The sequence below is a fragment of the Hippopotamus amphibius genome, chromosome 9 (assembly GCF_030028045.1).
Source record: "Hippopotamus amphibius kiboko isolate mHipAmp2 chromosome 9, mHipAmp2.hap2, whole genome shotgun sequence".
Classification (NCBI taxonomy): Eukaryota; Metazoa; Chordata; class Mammalia; order Artiodactyla; family Hippopotamidae; genus Hippopotamus; species Hippopotamus amphibius.
This window is the reverse complement of record NC_080194.1, coordinates 40,551,546-40,570,101: the sequence shown is the minus strand read 5'-3', so window position 1 is coordinate 40,570,101 and position 18,556 is coordinate 40,551,546. Positions and strand designations below refer to the sequence as shown.

The 18,556-nt window shown below is 33.9% G+C and overlaps 2 protein-coding genes across 2 annotated transcripts; both read right to left on the bottom strand.

Annotated features, from left to right (window-relative positions):
• Positions 1 to 1,709: 1,709 nt before the first annotated feature.
• Positions 1,710 to 2,650, bottom strand: LOC130829104 (olfactory receptor 51A4-like). Its single transcript, XM_057695299.1, is given in 2 exon segments — positions 1,710 to 2,527; positions 2,530 to 2,650. Coding segments are annotated over 2 exon segments (939 nt in total).
• Positions 2,651 to 10,211: 7,561 nt separating this feature from the next.
• LOC130860847 (olfactory receptor 51A4-like) lies at positions 10,212 to 12,438 on the bottom strand. The gene is made up of 2 exons (XM_057749395.1): positions 12,396 to 12,438; positions 10,212 to 11,152 (listed from the first exon to the last, which is right to left on the bottom strand). The coding sequence occupies exons 1-2, from the start codon at positions 12,436 to 12,438 to the stop codon at positions 10,212 to 10,214; spliced, it is 984 nt and encodes a 327-aa protein (XP_057605378.1).
• Between the last annotated feature and the right edge of the window lie 6,118 nt (positions 12,439 to 18,556).

Here is an 18,556-nt window from a genome sequence, read left to right as displayed (position 1 = left end):
GGAATTCACTAAATCAATTTCTTAGAGGCTCAATCTCTTCAACTGAATAAATAGCAATAATGCTTTATAAAAAGTTAGGTTATTGTGAGAATCAAAAGAGAAAATACACCTAAAAATGCTTAGAAGCATATCTTGCATGTATCTGAGGTTCAAAAACAAAGCTTATTATCTGTGAAAATTTTCCATTTATTGTGAGGTACTACCCAGTTATGAGCTGATTATTATTCTTTAGGCATTTGACACTGCTGGAGCTTGTCTCTTGATTTCTCTGAGGATAAAATTGTAGGAGATTAGAATTGGTATAGTGTGTGGAGAGGACTTAGGTCAATGAGTGGGAATAAGAAAAAGCTAGCAATTTATTCTATGATCTACAAGATTTTTAGGTCATATTAGGAAAGAAGTTGGATTATTTGTCACCCATCAAACATAAGACAATAAATTCCTCCCTAGCCTCATATTATTTTCCCCTACTTTCAAAATCTTTGAGAATTTATGATATGCCTACCCTTGAAACACAAACTTAAGAAAGTTATATCCCATTTGAATGGAGTATTGCTGAAATCTTCTATAATTTCATTTACCTCAAACATAGCCTCATTTTCACATTCATTTGTTAGTAATTATTTGTTGGAGATCTACTCTGTGTTAGAAATATCCTAGATATGAGGCACATAGACATAAAGAAAATAGGTATGGTTTCTCCTTTCATTGACAGCACACTCTATTTAGAAAGTAGAAAAAATGAAATAAACATAAACTGTATATTTAATTGAAAATCATAATAGCAAGTATAATATAATAATGAAGAATAAAGAATAAACAAGCAATAAAAAATTTAAAAGAGAAGGTCATAATTTGAACTGCAGGTTTTAGGTAATCTATGCTGAAATTAAATCGAAACTTCAAAAAAGTGAATAGAAATGAGTTATATGAAATTGAATGAAGAGCATCCTAAGAAAAGGGTTCAGATGTGAAAAGTTATAAAAAACAGAATAATTTACATATTTAACAAATTTTGAGAAGACCGATGTAACTACAATTTCATTATTTGATAATATTGGAGAGGTAGAGAGGATAAAGAACAGGTATCATCTTATAGTATGTACTTTATTGCTTTAATTCTATTCCCAAAGAAGTAAGAGTTTATATTTAAAAGAGAAATTATATCATTTGTTTTTGAAAAAGGTCACTCTTGTCTTGCAGAGAGAATCAATTAGAAAGTAGCAAGAGTAGACATTTAGAAACTAAAAAGGTTATTGCAGTATTTCATTAAAAAAATGCTGGTGACATACTAGGATGATTAAAATGGAGATAATGAGACATAATTAAGATATAATTTGTGTCTAGAATCAGAAGAACACAGTATAGATAAATGGAATGTGAGGATGAGGAATCCACTTTTGTCACAAGGCTAGACCCTACCATTCGTCAGTCTTGATTGGAATTTGGTGCTTTTATCAAAGATGACATCATAAGGCATCTATTTTCTTTTTTTGTTAAGTAGGATGGAAACCCCACCCCCCAAAAAATTATTCCATTTTCTATTTTATGTCTATGGTCAGTAAGAAATTTGAATAAAATAAATCTGATGATAATAACAAGAAAAATATATTGATGATTATTTGTGCCAAATACTAGGTTTTCTCAAACTCACCTTTAATCTCTTAGCTAAGACATTCACCCAATGTGTTTTCTATTATATATGACTATTATATTTGCTTCTGACATAATTTTGCTACAACTCTTACTCTGATCTGCCTAGTATTCACACAGTACACAATGGGATTCATCAGGGGAGGCACAAGTAAAAGAACATTTGCCATAAGAACATTGAAGAAAGGTGAGACATGCCAGGCAAAACGATGGACAATGGCAAGGTTGAGGATGGGCAGGTAGAAGATGATCACTGCACAGATGTGTGAAACACAAGTATTGAGGGCCTTGAGCTGCTCCTTTCTGGATGCAATTCCCAGCACAGTCTTGAGGATCAGGATGTAAGACACAGCAATCAGCATAAAGTCTACCATAAGGCAGAGAGCTCCAAAAAAGCCATAAATGACATCAATTCGGTTGTCAGAGCAGGCCAACTTCATGACATCCTGGTGGAGACAGTCGGAGTGGGATAATTGGCTTTTCTTACAATATTTCAACTTTCTCAAAAGGAAGGGGAAGGGAGAAACCAGGAGGAAGCTCTTGGAAAAGAATACCATTCCTATTTGGGCAACTCTGACAGTTGTAAGAATGGAGCTGTATCTCAGAGGGTTGTGGACGGCTAGGAAGCGAACAAATGACATGATCAGGAGCACTGAGGACTCAAACACTGTAAATCCATGGATGAAGAATTCCTGGGCAAAGCAGGCATTGGCAGAGATTTCAGGAGCATTGAAGAAGAAGATCTTCAACACAGTGGGAAGGGAGGAAAAGGACAAGCCCATGTCAGACAGAGCCAACATGGAAAGACAATAGTACATGGGCTCATGCAAAGAGGCTTCTGTCTTAATGATGAAAAGGATGGTGCAGTTTCCAGAAGAGCAAAAAGGTACATGCTGCAGATGGGAATAGAGATCCAGATGTGTGCATATTCCAGCCTTGGCATCCCAATCAAGAAGAAGGTGGTGATTTCAACATGTGGTATGTTGATAATGGACATGATTAATTTAGACGATTCTAAATGATACACAGAGTCTTGAATATATAAAATATGAATATCTGGAAATTTAGGAGAAAAAAATGCAGTTCTGAAATTTCTGGCTTTTTTCAGTTGTCTTTTGACAGAACAAAGCATTTATGTGACTATCATATGGTGAGAAATGGTTTCCACTTTAGAATGGAATCTACCTGTATCATAGATTAAGAATATTATTTAGGCCATTTTTTCCCATAGAGAAACTAGAAATATATTTTGCAATCAGATGAAAATCTGGTTCCTTTTTCCCTGTAAAATATTACTAAACCCTAGTTAATTAATCTAGGATCCTCTACAATTTCTTGCTTTCATATTCTAGATAAGATGTTGGGCAGAATATATGATTTCTAGAATGATATTACATGAAGGCAAGAGTCTCACGGCTTAATTTCTTCCTATTTCTTGGAACTCCCACAAAAGTACAGTTTTCTCAAAAACCAAACTACCCTTAGTTCTATCCCCTGCTATCTGAAGATTGTTGGTTATTTAAATATCCTTTAAAAATTCACATGATTTTCAAATCATTTATATATTTGAAAGAGGAGTCACTGCAGAGATTACTGACAAATTATGTCTCATTTTCTCCTGGCCTGGAATTTGTGACCAGCTGTGTCATGTTGACAGGAGAATAATAATATGAAGTGGTCACTATCACAATTTAGGAGAATTTGAGTTCTGTTGATGACTGATTCCTTAAAAGATTATTTGATCACTTATATAGTCTCTGAAAGGAACAATTTTTGTAGATGTATGACTTTTGGAGGTGTCTCCTGCTCTAAATGAAGTTCTATGTGATTAATTCCCAAAAAAGAGAAGTAAAGCAAAAGCAAAATAGAAGAAGATATCTGACTGCTTACCAGATAGTGGGTATTTTGGAGAGCAGAGCACTTTTCAGAGTAACTAAAGGATTCTAGCATAAAATTCCAGAAGTCGTTTGTCTCTTACCAAGGTGTCCTCCTCACATATGAGGGTTTGTCTCTTCTTTCCCAGTCACCTGTTCTAGGGGCACTGAGCTCTCTGGGATCTGCAGCTAAGCTGGATCTGTTCTGAGACTAAAAATAAAAATGTGTGGATATAGTAAATCCACAGAGATAGTTAATACCAAAGAAATGAAATAAGCATCCAGACATTGAATTAGGGTCCATTTTGGTTAGAGTGGTCCTTAATAACCAAGCATAATAGAGACACAGTAAATCTTGTGCAAAATCTCTTGGCATTTCTGTTGGGTATTTAACATAGATATTGCTTCTCTGCCAAGGACAGAGTCAAAGCAGAGATGCCATGAGTTGAATCTTTGCATTCAGGGAAGTGATGTAGGACAAACACCCTATGACATATGTTTTTAGCCTAAACTTTGCTCTTGAACCCTGGATCCATCCTTCCAGATATTCCTGGACACTATTAACCAAATATCCCTTAAAAGCAACTTGTTTACATGAGACTTCACAGATACAGAAAGACAAATATCATATAATATCATTTCATGTGGAATCCAAAAAAAGAATACAAATGAACTTAAATATCTTCAGAATAGAAGTAGAGTAGAAAACAAACTTATGGCTACCAGGGGATAAGCGGGGAGAGATAAATTGGGAGACCGGGATTGACATATCCGTACTATTATATATAAAAATAGATAACTAATAAGAACCTACTGTAAAACACAGGGAACTCTACTCAATACCCTATAATGGCCTATGTGGGAAAAGAATCTAAAAAAGAGTGGATATATGTATAACATTCATTTTGCTGTACACCTGAAACTAACATAACATTATAAATCAACTATACTCCAACAAAAATTTTTATAACTTAGATTTCATCTTCTCCCTTTCCAAAGCTGTCCTTTCCTTAGGGCATAATAAGACTTTATGCTTAATATTTCACAAGGCCAAAACCTGAGCCTTTTAATCTCTTCTCTTTCACATTTGATACATAGTAATAGACAACATTTATTGAGAATTTAAACTGTTACATTTAGTGAGTTTCAGTCATTACTGCATAATGATTTTGAATCCTTGAATTTTTTGAATAATGATGAGTACAATTATTATCTTCATTTTACTGATGAATAAGATATTTCTCAAGGAGTTCAAGTAGGCTGTCCAAGATCATATAGGTAGAGGTAAAGTAGAAGCTGAGGTCTGTCAGATTCCTGATAATTAAACATAGTTTAAGCAATGGAATGGTCAGTCAATATTTGAGGAGTTATGGATTGAATGGATGGCTGGAATTCCATACTATTTTCAGCATTCTAAGTTGCCTAATAGTTAATTCTGTGGACTAATACAGAACATGTAACCTTACATTTGTTGTACTTTTGCAAGCAAGACAAAATGGTAGTTTGAAGATCCTAAGGGAAATGCTCTTGAAACTGTATCTATATATATACTCACCTCCATTAGTATGTAGTTTTTGGATGGGAGCTAATATTGAATTGACCAAAGAGGAAGTACAACAAAGTTTTACCATAATTCTCTGCAATAAACTCTTTTAAACTTTATCATAATTATTTTATTTTGCAAATATCCTATTGCTTTCATCCCCTCCAAAAAAAAAAAAATCCCCTTGGCTATATAGTCAAGAATTTTCTAACTTTCACTTTTGCTTTATCTCAGTTTTGTCTAGGTCCTTCTCATGAAAGAGATAGTAGGATCCATCTCTGTTTCTTGTTATCAGTGTGTGTGTGTGTGTGTGTGCGCGCGTGGGGGGGTGGTTAATTGCAATGGTGGTTTTATGCGCTTATTGGTTTATTGCCCAACTTTGAAGCCTGATCCCATTTGTTCCATGGCAACATAATTAAACTACAACAGGGCACTTAGGGTATTTGTCCTTTTTATCTTGATATGTCCAGTCACTAGCACACTAAATGGCATGTGGTAGCTTAGTAAGTGTTTGTTGAATGAATGAATGAATTGCGTTTTTAAAACAGGCATCGTAAAACACACACCACTTTTACCTTTTTTATCTTTAATGTGTTTCCCATTTAGCTGTGTTTGCTATGGAGTAAAAGCACAGATTTTGGTAAATACAACGTCTATTTATATGGATTTTTATTTTGTAAACTGGCATCTATTTTTGCATGTTTAATTTACATAATATTATAAAGTTTTATTTGTGTATAAGGAATATTTAAAATATGGAATATTACAACTATCATAATAAAGATGAATTATGCATGATATCATAATTATTAACATTTTGTCATACAGCTTTGATGTAATTTTCTTGTAATAAAAAAAACATTACAGATTAATCGTGAAGTTTCTCTTGGCTCTATGTGCTAAATGCTAATAAAGATATGCATATCCAATAGACAGGATGCTGCTTAAGCAGTACCTCTATGGTAAATTTTAGGGGAAGTTCATTTATTAGGAAAGAAGAATAGTTTGAAAAAAATACAAATTTCATTTCAAGAAGATAGCAAGAGAAGGATATGTTAAGCCCAAGGAAAAAGGAAGGTAAGATCAGAAATCAATGAAATGGAAATCTGATATAAAATAGAAAAAGTCAACGAAGTAGAAATTTGGTACTTTGAAAAGTTTAAGAAAATCTAAAGTCACGATGGCTTCATATGAATTCACTGCATGAATTTAAGAAGGAAACAATATCAATATTACACATGGTTTTTCAGAAAATAGAACAATTTCTTTTTTTTTTTTTTTGAATAACTTCTAACTGGTTCATGAGTGATATCTAAACAAGACAATTATAAGAAAAAGTAATTACTGTCTAATATATCTATGAACATAGAGCCATACATTTAAAAAACTGCAAATAGTGTATAGTGATCTATGAAAAGGAAAACATATCATGGCAAAGTATAGATTATCCCAAGAAACTGTACTTCAAAAAAATTATGAATGCACTTTAACAGACAAAAGGGATAAAACCACATGATCATCTCATTAGATAAAATTTAAAAATATTTTTAATCACAAAATTCTCTGAGTAAATTAGAACTAGAAGAGTAGTACTTTAATTTGCAAAAGACATATAAAAATAGAAAAGCTAACATTATTTTAATGAAAAAATATTGAATATTTACCCACTGATATCAGGAAAAGTCAAGGATGCTTTTCTTAGTATTTTTGTTCAAAATTGTATGAGACATTCAAAAAAGAAAGTATAACAATTTGGAAGTAAAAATGTTGGTATTTGCAAATGATTAAACGGTACACATAAAATCTGTAAACATTAAACAAAAGTGAAATTAGAAAAGCTGGCTGAATATAAAAACCATATACAAACTGAAATTCTGCATAATTAAAAACATGAAATTAAAATTTAAAACATAAGGTACAATAAGCTTAAAAACATCAAATATATAAAAATAAATGTAATAAAATACTTCCAAGATTCTAAACTGAAAAGCACAATATTTCAAAAATGTTCAATAAGACCTAAATAAATAGACATACCTTGTTTATTTATTGGAAAACTATATGTTGTTAAGATGACAATTCTTCCCAAATTTATGTGTGACTTAGTACAATTCTAATCAAACTCTAGCAGGTTTCATTGTGAAAACTGACAACTTGATTGTAAACTGTATATAAAAATACAAAGACCCAAGATAGGTAGAGTAAAAAAAAGTTGGATGAATTAACCATTACATTTCATGACTGACTCTAAAGCTGCATTTATTAAGCAGTGTGGTAGAACATGGAAATAGACAAATCAATGAAATAAAATGGAATTCAGATATTGACACATATTTAATGTCACAATTTATGACAGAGAACAATTCAATAGGGAAAGAACGGTCCTTTCAAGAAATGAAACAATTTGTAGACAAATAGTGAGAAAAAAATCCTGAGCTTTATCAAAAATTAATTTAAGATAATGGACCTAAGTATTACATGTAAAAAGAAAAAGATTGTAGAAGAAAAATAGTATCTTCGTGACCTTGGGAAAAGCAGGCACACAAAAAGGCTAAGAACTATTAAGAAAGAACTATTCATTGAAAGACATTTTTATGAGAATGAAAAGACAAACCACCCACCGGGATAAATATTCTCATTACACATATCTGGCAAGAATATATAAAGAACTCCTACAAATGAATAAATAAAAGACCATTAAAAATAGGCAGTGTACTTGAACTGGCACTTCCAATTTGCATTTAGAAAAATGCAAATTAACATTATAATGAGATACTATAACATACATACTAGAATGACAAACATTAAAAGGATTAGAATCCCAAATTTCGGTAAAAATGTGAAACAAGTGGCACTCTAATAGTTTGCTGGTGACAGTGTCATCTGATACAAGTTACTTGTTGAAAAATAGTTTGACATTATCTACTATAGCTAAATAAATATCCACCCAATGATGTAAAAGTCCCATTCTAGAGAAATTAGTTTATTCACCTATACATATCTCTGTTGAAACTTCATAGCCACAATTTGTATATAATTTTAATATCCATCAACAGGAGAACTGTTTAAAAACAACTTTATATTCTGCTTTAGTTGGCCTGTGATGTTACCCTATGATCCAGACTTCTAAAAGCTTCCCAGGTGATTCTCCAAGATACAGAAGAGGGCTTTCCCTAGCTCTTGTGTGTGTGTGTGATCAGTTAAGATGACATATACCTGGGTGCCTGTCTCTATGCTTAAAATGACCTTATTTTTCCATAATAATTCAAAAATTATTACTAACACATTGGTGTGTAATCACTGGTGAAATGATGACTATATTTTCTAAGAACTAAAATAGAATCCAATAAAATCCCTACAGGCTACTGCATGAGTTGATTTCTTACATATTTTTTAATAATCATTTTTCTTAAGTAATGTTCTTGACATTATTATTTCTCACTGATGTCATTCTGCCATCTTTGGTAGTTCTAAAGACAAGCATCGGGTTTGCTTGGTTTATTTTCACTTACTTATTTTTGTCTGGTTTATTCGTGTCCAATGCCATTTTGCCAAACTTTCTGGAAAGAGAGTCTTCTCGCTTTATGTATTAAATCACAGTGATTGAGATAGTGGCATAGGGATTTGTACACAGCTAATTTTCCAAATCACATTAAATTTATATTCATGGGTATAGTGATCAGTTTTGCTTTAGGATATTATAAAAGCTGCACTCAATATTTTCCCTTGATCTGTAAGTGGAGCTGATAGTGAAAGTTCTCTTTCCTCTTTTGGGCAAGATGTAAAAAGTGTCCCCACTGCCTATTTATCCAATTTGTGACCACTTACCACACATGTGAGTTAGCTCCATCCAGAACACTGATAGAAGTAGGAAGAGAGGGGAAGAGAATGAGAGTTAATGGTGCTGATGACCTCTTCCCAGTACTTAGGTGTGCTGTCACTCCCCAGGTTCCTACACATTTTACTTCACATCAGTGAGCCATTGGAATATCTTGCCTAAGAATATTTTGGTTTTTTAAGGTGTTTTCGTGTATTTGTTGTCACTTGCAACAGAGTGTGTATCTTACTTACTAAAGCAGCTTTTTTTATTTTTCAGAGTGTGAATCAATGATATTAGTTCTTATTACAAGTAGGTTTAAATTCAGTTAGGGAACTTTTGGTGAGGATCTGACTAGATCCTATGTATACATGAGATCGCTCCATTTTAAAACGTCTAAGTGCTATTTTCATTTGTTTTTTTTTTTCTTTTCTGCCCGAAGTAATTAATTTGTAGAATAAGTGAGCTCAACATTAATGGGATTTCTCTATAGTTTAATAGACTCTTTGGCTTTACTATTATACATTTTATTCATGTCTTCAAAATTGATAAAAATAATGAGGTTTTTAATAAACATACAACAAATAATTAGTATGTTATGGGTACTTTGCTGGGTACTGAGAAAGACAGAAATTAAAGTATACTCCTTAAGTCACCTGCACACTGATTTAGGATATAGACATTTAAAAAATAATACTGTTTGATCGTAATGGTAGCAAATAATGTTGTACATACTTGGATAAGGAAGAGCTAACTCAATATACAGTTAAAGGAGGTAATTTATGAAATCCATTGCAAACAACTGAAAATATAAATGAATGAAATATTTGCTTATCTACTATACTTTTGCTCACTTAAGTTTGATGATTTTATGTATGTGAGCCTTTTATCTCTAAAAGGCTCCTCTAGGAGAGGGGGATTGTTAATAGTTAATTTGAAAGCTGATTTGCATTGCTGATGACTAACATGCATACACACACATGTAAGAGATGCTGAGTCTGCATGGGCGCATGCGTGCTTAGGGACTGTATTGCAATGGCTGAGGTTGATATACAGCTGGTAACCTGGGGAGATAAAAATTAGAAAAGAGGTAGGAAATTTCGTTATAAAAAGATTATAACTCGAAGCCTAACTCCTAGAACATCTAATCTAGATTGTTGTTAGTCCTTAATGAAAGCAACAACTTGATATTTGATGGACCTACTGAGTATGTGCAGAGTATCTTTGAATTCAGTCTCTATTCTTTCATTACCAACTTCAGATTCCTACAGTGGTTCAGAAGTTGCCAAGGCAGTTGAGCTTCCATTGCAGTTGAAATTTTCCATCAACTTCGTTTCCCACATAATTTCGCCAGGATCCAATTTCTAATCTGCTGACTCTTCACGGAGTACACAATGGGATTCATTAGAGGGGGAACCAGAAGGAATATATCAGCTATGATGACCCTAATTACTGGAGAAACATTTTTGGCAAAGCAGTGAAGGGCAGCCAAGATGACAATAGGCACGTAGAAGATGAGCACAGCACAGATGTAGGAGATGCAAGTGTTGAGGACCTTGAGGCAGTCCTTGTGTGAGGTGATGCCCAGAACAATTTTCAGGATCAGCATGTAAGAGACAGAAATGCACAACAAGTACAATAAAGAAGCAAGAGCTACAAACAATCCATAGATGTTACTGACCCTGTTGTCAGAACAGGCCAGCTTCATGACATCCTGGTGGAGACAGTAGGAGTGGGATAGAAGGCTTTTCTTACAGAATTTCAAACTCTTTAGAATAAATGGGAAAGGGAGGACAAACAAAATGCATAATGCTGCAAATACAAGGCCAATTTTAATGACTCTAGCACTGGTCAGAATTGAGGTGTATCTCAGAGGGTTGTAGATGCTTATAAAATGATCGATGGACATGATAAAAAGAACTGATGACTCCATAGCTGAGAATCCATGAATGAAAAGCTCTTGGGCAAAGCAAGCATCAGGGGAAATTCCAGTGGCATTGAACAAGAAGATTCTCAGCATGGTTGGAAGGGAGGAGATGGGTAGGCCCAGGTCAGAAAAGGCCAGCGTGGAGAGGAAATAATACATTGGCTCATGCAGAGAGGTCTCTGTTTTTATGAAAAAGAGGATGGTGCAGTTCCCCAGGATGGCAATGAGGTGTATAAGGCAAATGGGGACAGAGACCCAAATGTGAAAATGCTCCATCCCTGGGATCCCAATCAGGAAGAAGGTCGAGATTTCCACTCCAGAAATGTTAAAGACTGACACTCCAGGAATATAAAGGAATCAGAATGTGGATATCAGAAAGGCCTTCCTGCAAAAGCAGAAATAGATTAGCTCAAATGTGCATGCTTTAGTCATCTGCTTGGTACAAGTCTTGGGACTATAGCTATTTTCCTATAATAATTCATAGGATGAAGATAATATATTTTATAGTATGTAAATAGGAATATTATCAGGACATATATATATGTAGGATATCAAGAGAAACATGAATATATGTCAATCTGCACAAGTAACCACCATCAGTCAGATATAAATATTTTAAATGGTTTTTCTTTCTAGATTTAGCATACAAAAAGTAGTACATTTCACAGCCTCTATTTCCTATACCATTTTTTTTTTTTTTTGGACAGTGATGGCCTTTAGTTTGAACAATGTATGGAAAAATATAGGATCAAATAAGGACATCACTTACCACAATTGCATTGCATTTTTAGTTGTCGAAGAATATTGAACTTTAAGAAACAGTATTCTTTTCTAAAAAAAATAATGCTAGGATAACTGGATATCCACATCCAAAAGAATGACACTAGACCCCTATCTCACACCTTACACAAAAATTATCTCAAAATATACTATAGACATAAGTTCAAGAGCTAAAACATGGAAGGTCTTAGAAGCAAACACAGATGATGAATTTTTGTGACCTGGGATTAAACGATGGACATGATACCAAAGACCCAAACAGAAAAATAAATATGTAAATTCATTGTATAAATATCTAAATATATAAAAACACGATTCATCGAAATTAAACATTTTGGTGATTGAAATGATATCAGAACAACACGCAGAATAAAAATATTTGCAAATAATGTATCTGGACTTGTATCCAGAGTATATGAAGGACTATTAGAACTCTACAGTGAAGATGAGAAGATGCTTAACATCATTAGTCGTTAGGAGCATGCAAGTCAAAGCCAAAATCAGAAAGCAATTCATGTACACAGAAGAATTAAAATAAAAAAGGCAAACAATTATAATTGTTGGCAAGAATGTGGAGAAACTTGAACTCTCCTACATTTCTGGGAGGATTTCAAAATGGTTCACCAACTTTGGAAATAATTTTGGCAGTTTTGGAATTCTATGATATATCAATAGTGTTTCAATGGAGCTATTATGTAATAAAATGAAACTACATCCTAAAATACTTACCTTTATGTTTCTTTTATATAACAAACTTAAAATATGGACATGGCTTTTTTTTCTGTTATTAAGGAAACCCACCTGCAACACTTGATATAGCCTTTCTATAACTGAATGCAGTCATTTGTGTGACTGTTACCTAGGAAATTTTGAGGATAACTTGAAATGGCTGGCCAGCCTCTTTAGAGTAAAAGGTACATTAATTTAGGTACCAAGTGTGGAATATAATATAGGAATGCCAACTTGGGGTCATTTTAGAAGAAATCCTGTCAAAGCAATGAGGACATGGGTGGAGACTAAAGGAGAGGTGCAGGTCACAGGAGAGTAGCACTGGAGGACCCAGCAGGAGAGTCTATATGAAGATTGCACAGGTGCCCTGAAGAGAAACAGGGAGCCTTAAACATCTACAAAACTTGGAAAGCCCAAAGCTATCCTATGACAAGACTAGTCAAATAAAGTTTCTCTGTCTCCACTGATTTTATGAATCAGCTAGATAAAAAGGATTTAAAAGTTATAGCAGAATCACCGTTAATATTTTACATTTGTTTGATTATATTTACTGTCTAGGGTGCTGAACATAATGCTTTCCATAATCATTGTTAACGGGGCCACAAACTGGAACTTAAAATTCACATTCAAACTGTAGAATACCCCTTGTGATATGGTAAGGGCATAAGAATTTTAGATCAAGAGAAATGTTACTTTCCTCCAAAGGAACTGTTGAATTCCATTAGGAAAATATGTAATGTGAATATTTTTTCCTAAAAATATTTTTCTCAAAAAAGAGAAAGTATGGGATTAATCATTCATAATAGTGATCACAGTGTAATCCTAGCCACAAAGGGACATTAATTACCACTCACTGCCCTCTATATGCCCAACTCCCCTCTTTATGTTCCAGCTATATTTTAATTTCTGCAATACTATGCTTTTTCAAGTCTCCTCCTTTTGCAAATGATGAAAATGCTCTCCCTTGCCTTGACTTTCTTTGTTCAAATCCTCAGTTAGGTATCATGTCCTTTATGATCCTTCCCTGAGATTTTCGTCCACCTCCCATTCAAGATAGAATATAATCTTCTTTATGAACTTTTGCATTGATGTAATAGCAATTATGATTCATTTAGTGACATCTGGTCCTCCAACTTAGAGACCTCCTTGTGGGCAGGGCATATATTTATCTCAGTTTCTTTGATGCTCTGGCTCATTTGGTTCTCAATAAATATTTTTTGGATAGACATAAACTATCATTGTTAACTAGAATTTAAAGGAGTGTGAACTAAAATGAAATAAATAGGGTGAACCACTGTATGTCGATGATTGCCTCATTCTGGCACTAATTCTGTGCTCTAAACTTTGTCTTAGCAGATCTGTATTGCTGAGGAAATCATCAATCCCAGAAGGTCAAAGTTAGTTTACAGGTAGAAAGGGCATCAGTAATAAAATGGAATATTTAAATTAAGATACATCATTTCAATAGAAAAGTGCCTGACTGTTGTTCCATGTTCTCAGAAAAGCAATTTTTGTGAAGATAATGTGTTCGCATCCTTTAAAAACTACAAATATTCCAAAGTGTTAACAGATATACTGCAGATAAATACAAAGTTAACATATGTGTTTTGCTTTCACACCAATTATTGATCACTAGGAGATTGATATTATCTTATAAGTGGCATCCAGGTCAATTGTTCATTATACTTCCTTGATCTCTTTTAGTGGTTTATTTTGTTCTGTCATATGATGCAAGAATATTATTCATTTATTTTGTACATAATCAGTTCAGATTCTTCCATTGTTGATTCTTTTCTAAACACTTTAAACTCTGATAATGCCTTTCTCCATTCCTCTCTTTTCTATATACATATAAAACAAATATATATGTATGTGTGTATATGTATGTATGTATGTATTTACATATATATATATATATATATATATATATATACACACAAAAGTTTGTTTGCATCTTTATTTTTTCCCCTGTAATCTTTCTCTATCTCTAATTTGCAATCCATAAATACAGCATATTACTGCGGTGTTTCTGAGCTGTTACTCGGGCGACCACTTCTCTCTTGAGCTTTTTAATTGTCTTCCCCAAGTTAAACTACAACTCTGTTGGTTGAATCCTTGCTTAATTTGATTTTCGTCTCTGAGTTGCTTGTAAGGAATTTAGTGATAAACAAATCCACAGCAAAATAAAATCTGAGGTAGATGGACAAGAAATAATAGGATAACTAGCAGTGAATAGAGGGGAATTTCTAGATGCAATGAGAAGAAAACAAAAAGCATACAAACAATTGATTGAAAAGCTATTACATTCAAGTTTGCAAGTCACTCACCATTAGTATCAAAGGAGGCCATATATATACATGGTTGTTACAAAACAGCTTTGTGCCAGGTGCAAAATTTGTCTTCCTCTATCATTAGTTTGATCACTCTGTCTTCTCTTAAGAGATCTCAAAAGATTCTCTACTGTCAAACACCTTGACTGAAATGCAAATCCCTGCCCTCTCCCGGTTAAGCTATACATACTTCCAGCCTCTGGCACACCTTTATTACCCCTTTATGTTCTCTGTTTCTATCACATGGGTCTATTATCCCCTAAACACACACACACCATAAAACTTCCTGCTTCTATACTATTACTTCAGAAGATAATATGAAGTAAAGTATGTAGTGATCAATGAAAAGCAGAAATCTGTTTGAAGGATATATATATTTAAATAATGGCTTGAAGTATTTTCCTTCAGTAAAGTGGAGCTGGGACGGATTTGACAAATTCAATGTTACAACAATTAAGCAACATTGGTTGCTTCTGCAGCTTGGAATGCTGTGTTTGTTGTTGTTGTTGTTAGTTTTTGTTGTTTATTTTTTCTACCTTGCCTACACAGGTGGATCCTCAAATCCTTGGCCAAGGCCTAATTCAGTAGTGAGAGTAACGGTATATCAGCGTACAGCATGCTTTCCTTGATATTATTGTTTTTTGTCCTTCCTGTGACTTTTATAGAATCTCATATAAGCAGATGTCCTTCTGATATACACTGACAAACACTGAATAAATGTAAGTTCCACTCAATTTGGAGGCCTCTGTATGTAAATTAAATGATTAAATAGAATTTATACAAAACCCACCTTCACACTGTTACTTGAAATCTATGAATTCATAGATAGCTTTTTGTTAGAATCATAAGATTGCTCTCTTGGGACTTTGCTGGTAGCACAGTGGTTAGAATCCGCCTGCCAATGCAGGGGACATGGGTTCAAGCCCTGGTCTGGGAAGATCCCACATGCTGTGGAGCAACTAAGTCCGTGTGCCACAACTACTGAGCCTGCACTCTAGACCTGGCAGCCCACAACTACTGTGCCTGCGTGCCGCAACTATTGAAGCCCATGTGCCTAGAACCCATGCTCCACAACAAGAGAAGCCACCACAATGAGAAGCCTGTGCACCGCAATGAAGAGTAGCCGCCGCTTGCCTGTGGCTAGAGAAAGCCTGTGTGCAGCAACAAAGACCCAATGCAGCCAATAAATAAATAAAAAATAAATAAATAAATTAATTAATTAATTTAAAAAATAAGATTGTTTTCTTATTTATCAAGAGAGGGAAAACATAAGGCAAAGATTTCAACCTGAGTTGCACATAAGAATTTTTTATGGGGTTTTTAAAAAATACAGATTACCTAGGCCTACTCTAGATTCATTGAATCTCTTTATTTGATATTCTTGGTAGTTTTGGTATTTTCCTGGTATATTATGTATATCATTTCCCATGATTATTATGTTATGTATCAATATTGTTTCCATTGTAAAAATTATGCTCTTTTATTTGTATATATAGGATAGAACATTACTGCCCTTAATTTTTTTGTAATAGATTTATTATCTTGTTTTGCATGTCATGGAAATAACGAAATGTACTTGTCAGTTTCATTATTTGTATTATCAACTCTCATCTGACTTTTTACATTTAAATGCATAAGTAATAAATTAACAAATGGCCAATTAAAGATAAACTTAACTGTCTTAAGTTAGCTTAACTATCTTAAAATAATAGATAATTTTTGTTTGGCTCTGATGAATTCATGAAAGCTCAGCAATAGGCTGGAGTTCTGTCTTCAACAGAGAAGGACCCTGCCAGAGCCCACGGAAAAAGACTGCACCAAGTACTTCAAACTCAAATTCAACTCTTGGGTAACTTTCAGACTTTTCCAGTGGGCTGAGTCATGATTTCCATAACTCTTTTTAGTCAATAGACAAATAACTTCATGAGACTGCTAACCCAAGATCCAATGGAACAGGAATTAACTGCATAGAACTGAATGAGTTGATGAGTAATACCTTATTGTGCTTGTTTGGAGTATTGTTAGTGTGGTTTATGTTCTATTTTCTGAATATATAACGAGGCTTTTTCTCTTTCTCTTAAGCTATAATAATCTAGTAGACTCTGCTTTTATAAACAGAAATGAAACATTTTGAAGTCATAGCTGATTCTCATTGAATCCTCTGAGTTCAGGAAACTCTTATTGAGTGTCCTTGCTTTTCAGGACAATGTATTACTTTTATAGGTACAACAAGAACCTATCCTCTTTTTAACCAGGATATATTTTGAAAAACTGATTATGCAACTAGGTCCTTTCCTAGAATTTCATACTTGAGAATCTTGCTCATTTACTCAGGTCTGACTAGTCACTTTGAGGGAATTAAGGTTGACTTTACAGAGTGTGTGCTAACAAAGCCCACCCAGGTAAATTAGCCTGTTACTTGGCTTACAGGTCTAGCCCTTAGCGGTGTAAGGAAGATCACTTTCATGGCAGGCCAGGATTCTGGGATGTCTTGGGGAGTTCAAGAAAATAAAATATTACCCAACTGTCTGGATACCTGAAGGAATAATTCGATGGAGGTATTTTTTTGGTTATAGCTTCCTCTCCTAGATATAGCATAAAATAGCAGCTTTAAAACATCCTGAGATTCTATATTGAAATCTCCAGCATTGCAGACTTAAGAAGGCCTGTCTAATTAAAATTCTTTCTTCACCTGTATAAATAATAAGGCCAAATCTAATGAGGAGAGCCTTCTTTGGTGACCAAGAATAATTTTTCTTTGAAATAATGTTTTATTAAAATGGGGGAGAGTATATGATGAAAAAATGTGCTCTTTGATGGAAAACTCTGCATTGTTCGCAGCCAATCCTTATGGGTTATCTAATTCTCATTATGTGGGAACTTCGAGTTTTCATTGCCTTTGAGCTCTTTTTCAACTCTGCAAGCTGTAGAAACCAGTAGCAATCAAAATCATTCATGTTGGTAGACATCCAAACACATTGTCTGGTGGAGGGTCAATTGGCATGTGTCCTATAAGGTGAAAGAAGTCATATTTGAACTCATTTGCGAATTAATATAAAAATTCCTATTTACAAATGTATATTTTATATTTGGTCTCCTTTCCACTGGTTGTATCATTTGCCTAGTTCTTTCATTAAAAATGAGTTAAATGAAATCTTTAATGGGTGTTATTTTATTTCTTTGTGAGAGCTGTAATTTTTTTGAAAATTAATCTTTATTAGGGTTTACATTCTTGCATGGGAGAGAGACAAGTTATATACCATATAATGAGTTACAGCATAAGGTAGAATTCCCAAAGAAATCTGGAAGACAGGGAACTTTCTTCCCTACATAGCTTAGAAAGTGATATTTTAATGCTCATGGAAGAAATGGTAAAACAAAATGAGTGAGTGAATTAAATTATTCTTATATTTTTGTAAACTCTGCACGTATGCATTATTTCTTTGTCTTATTGGTTCCATGTGTGCATTGTCATTGCCTTTCCCAATTTCAGTTCCTGAGAGTATAGGTATATATCATAAGAGTGAAAACTATGTGTTGAAGAGGGATCTTTTAAATGAATAAGCAATTCTCTGTCCCTTCTAATCACTAGGCAGTTGTCATATAAACACACAGAATATTACTTTAAGCCTGATGAAAATGGAAACCGTATGCTGTGTTCATAGGGCTGGTAAGGGAAGATGAGTGAAAATAGACCTTAGAGTATATTTCATGTTTTCATAAGAGCTCTAATCCTAAATCCTAGACCAGCGAATTTGCAAGGCTGAGTCTTCAATCTTAATAACTGAAGATTGAAGAGATAATATGTGAAGTGATTAATATATGGTGTGATTCCTTATTGCTTAATTCTGCTTGCCCCATGTCATGTACTGATTGGATTTTCATTGTGGTTAAGCACTCCTG

What these genes read in the sequence shown, in the direction of transcription:
- LOC130860847 (XM_057749395.1), bottom strand. Translation starts at nt 12,438, where the DNA reads ATGACTGCATTCAGTTATAGAAAGGCTATATCAAGTGTTGCAG. An exon ending in GGCTATATCAAGTGTTGCAG is followed by an intron (nt 11,153 to 12,395) that starts GTGGGTTTCCTT and finishes ATATTCCTGGAG; the next exon opens with TGTCAGTCTTTAACATTTCT.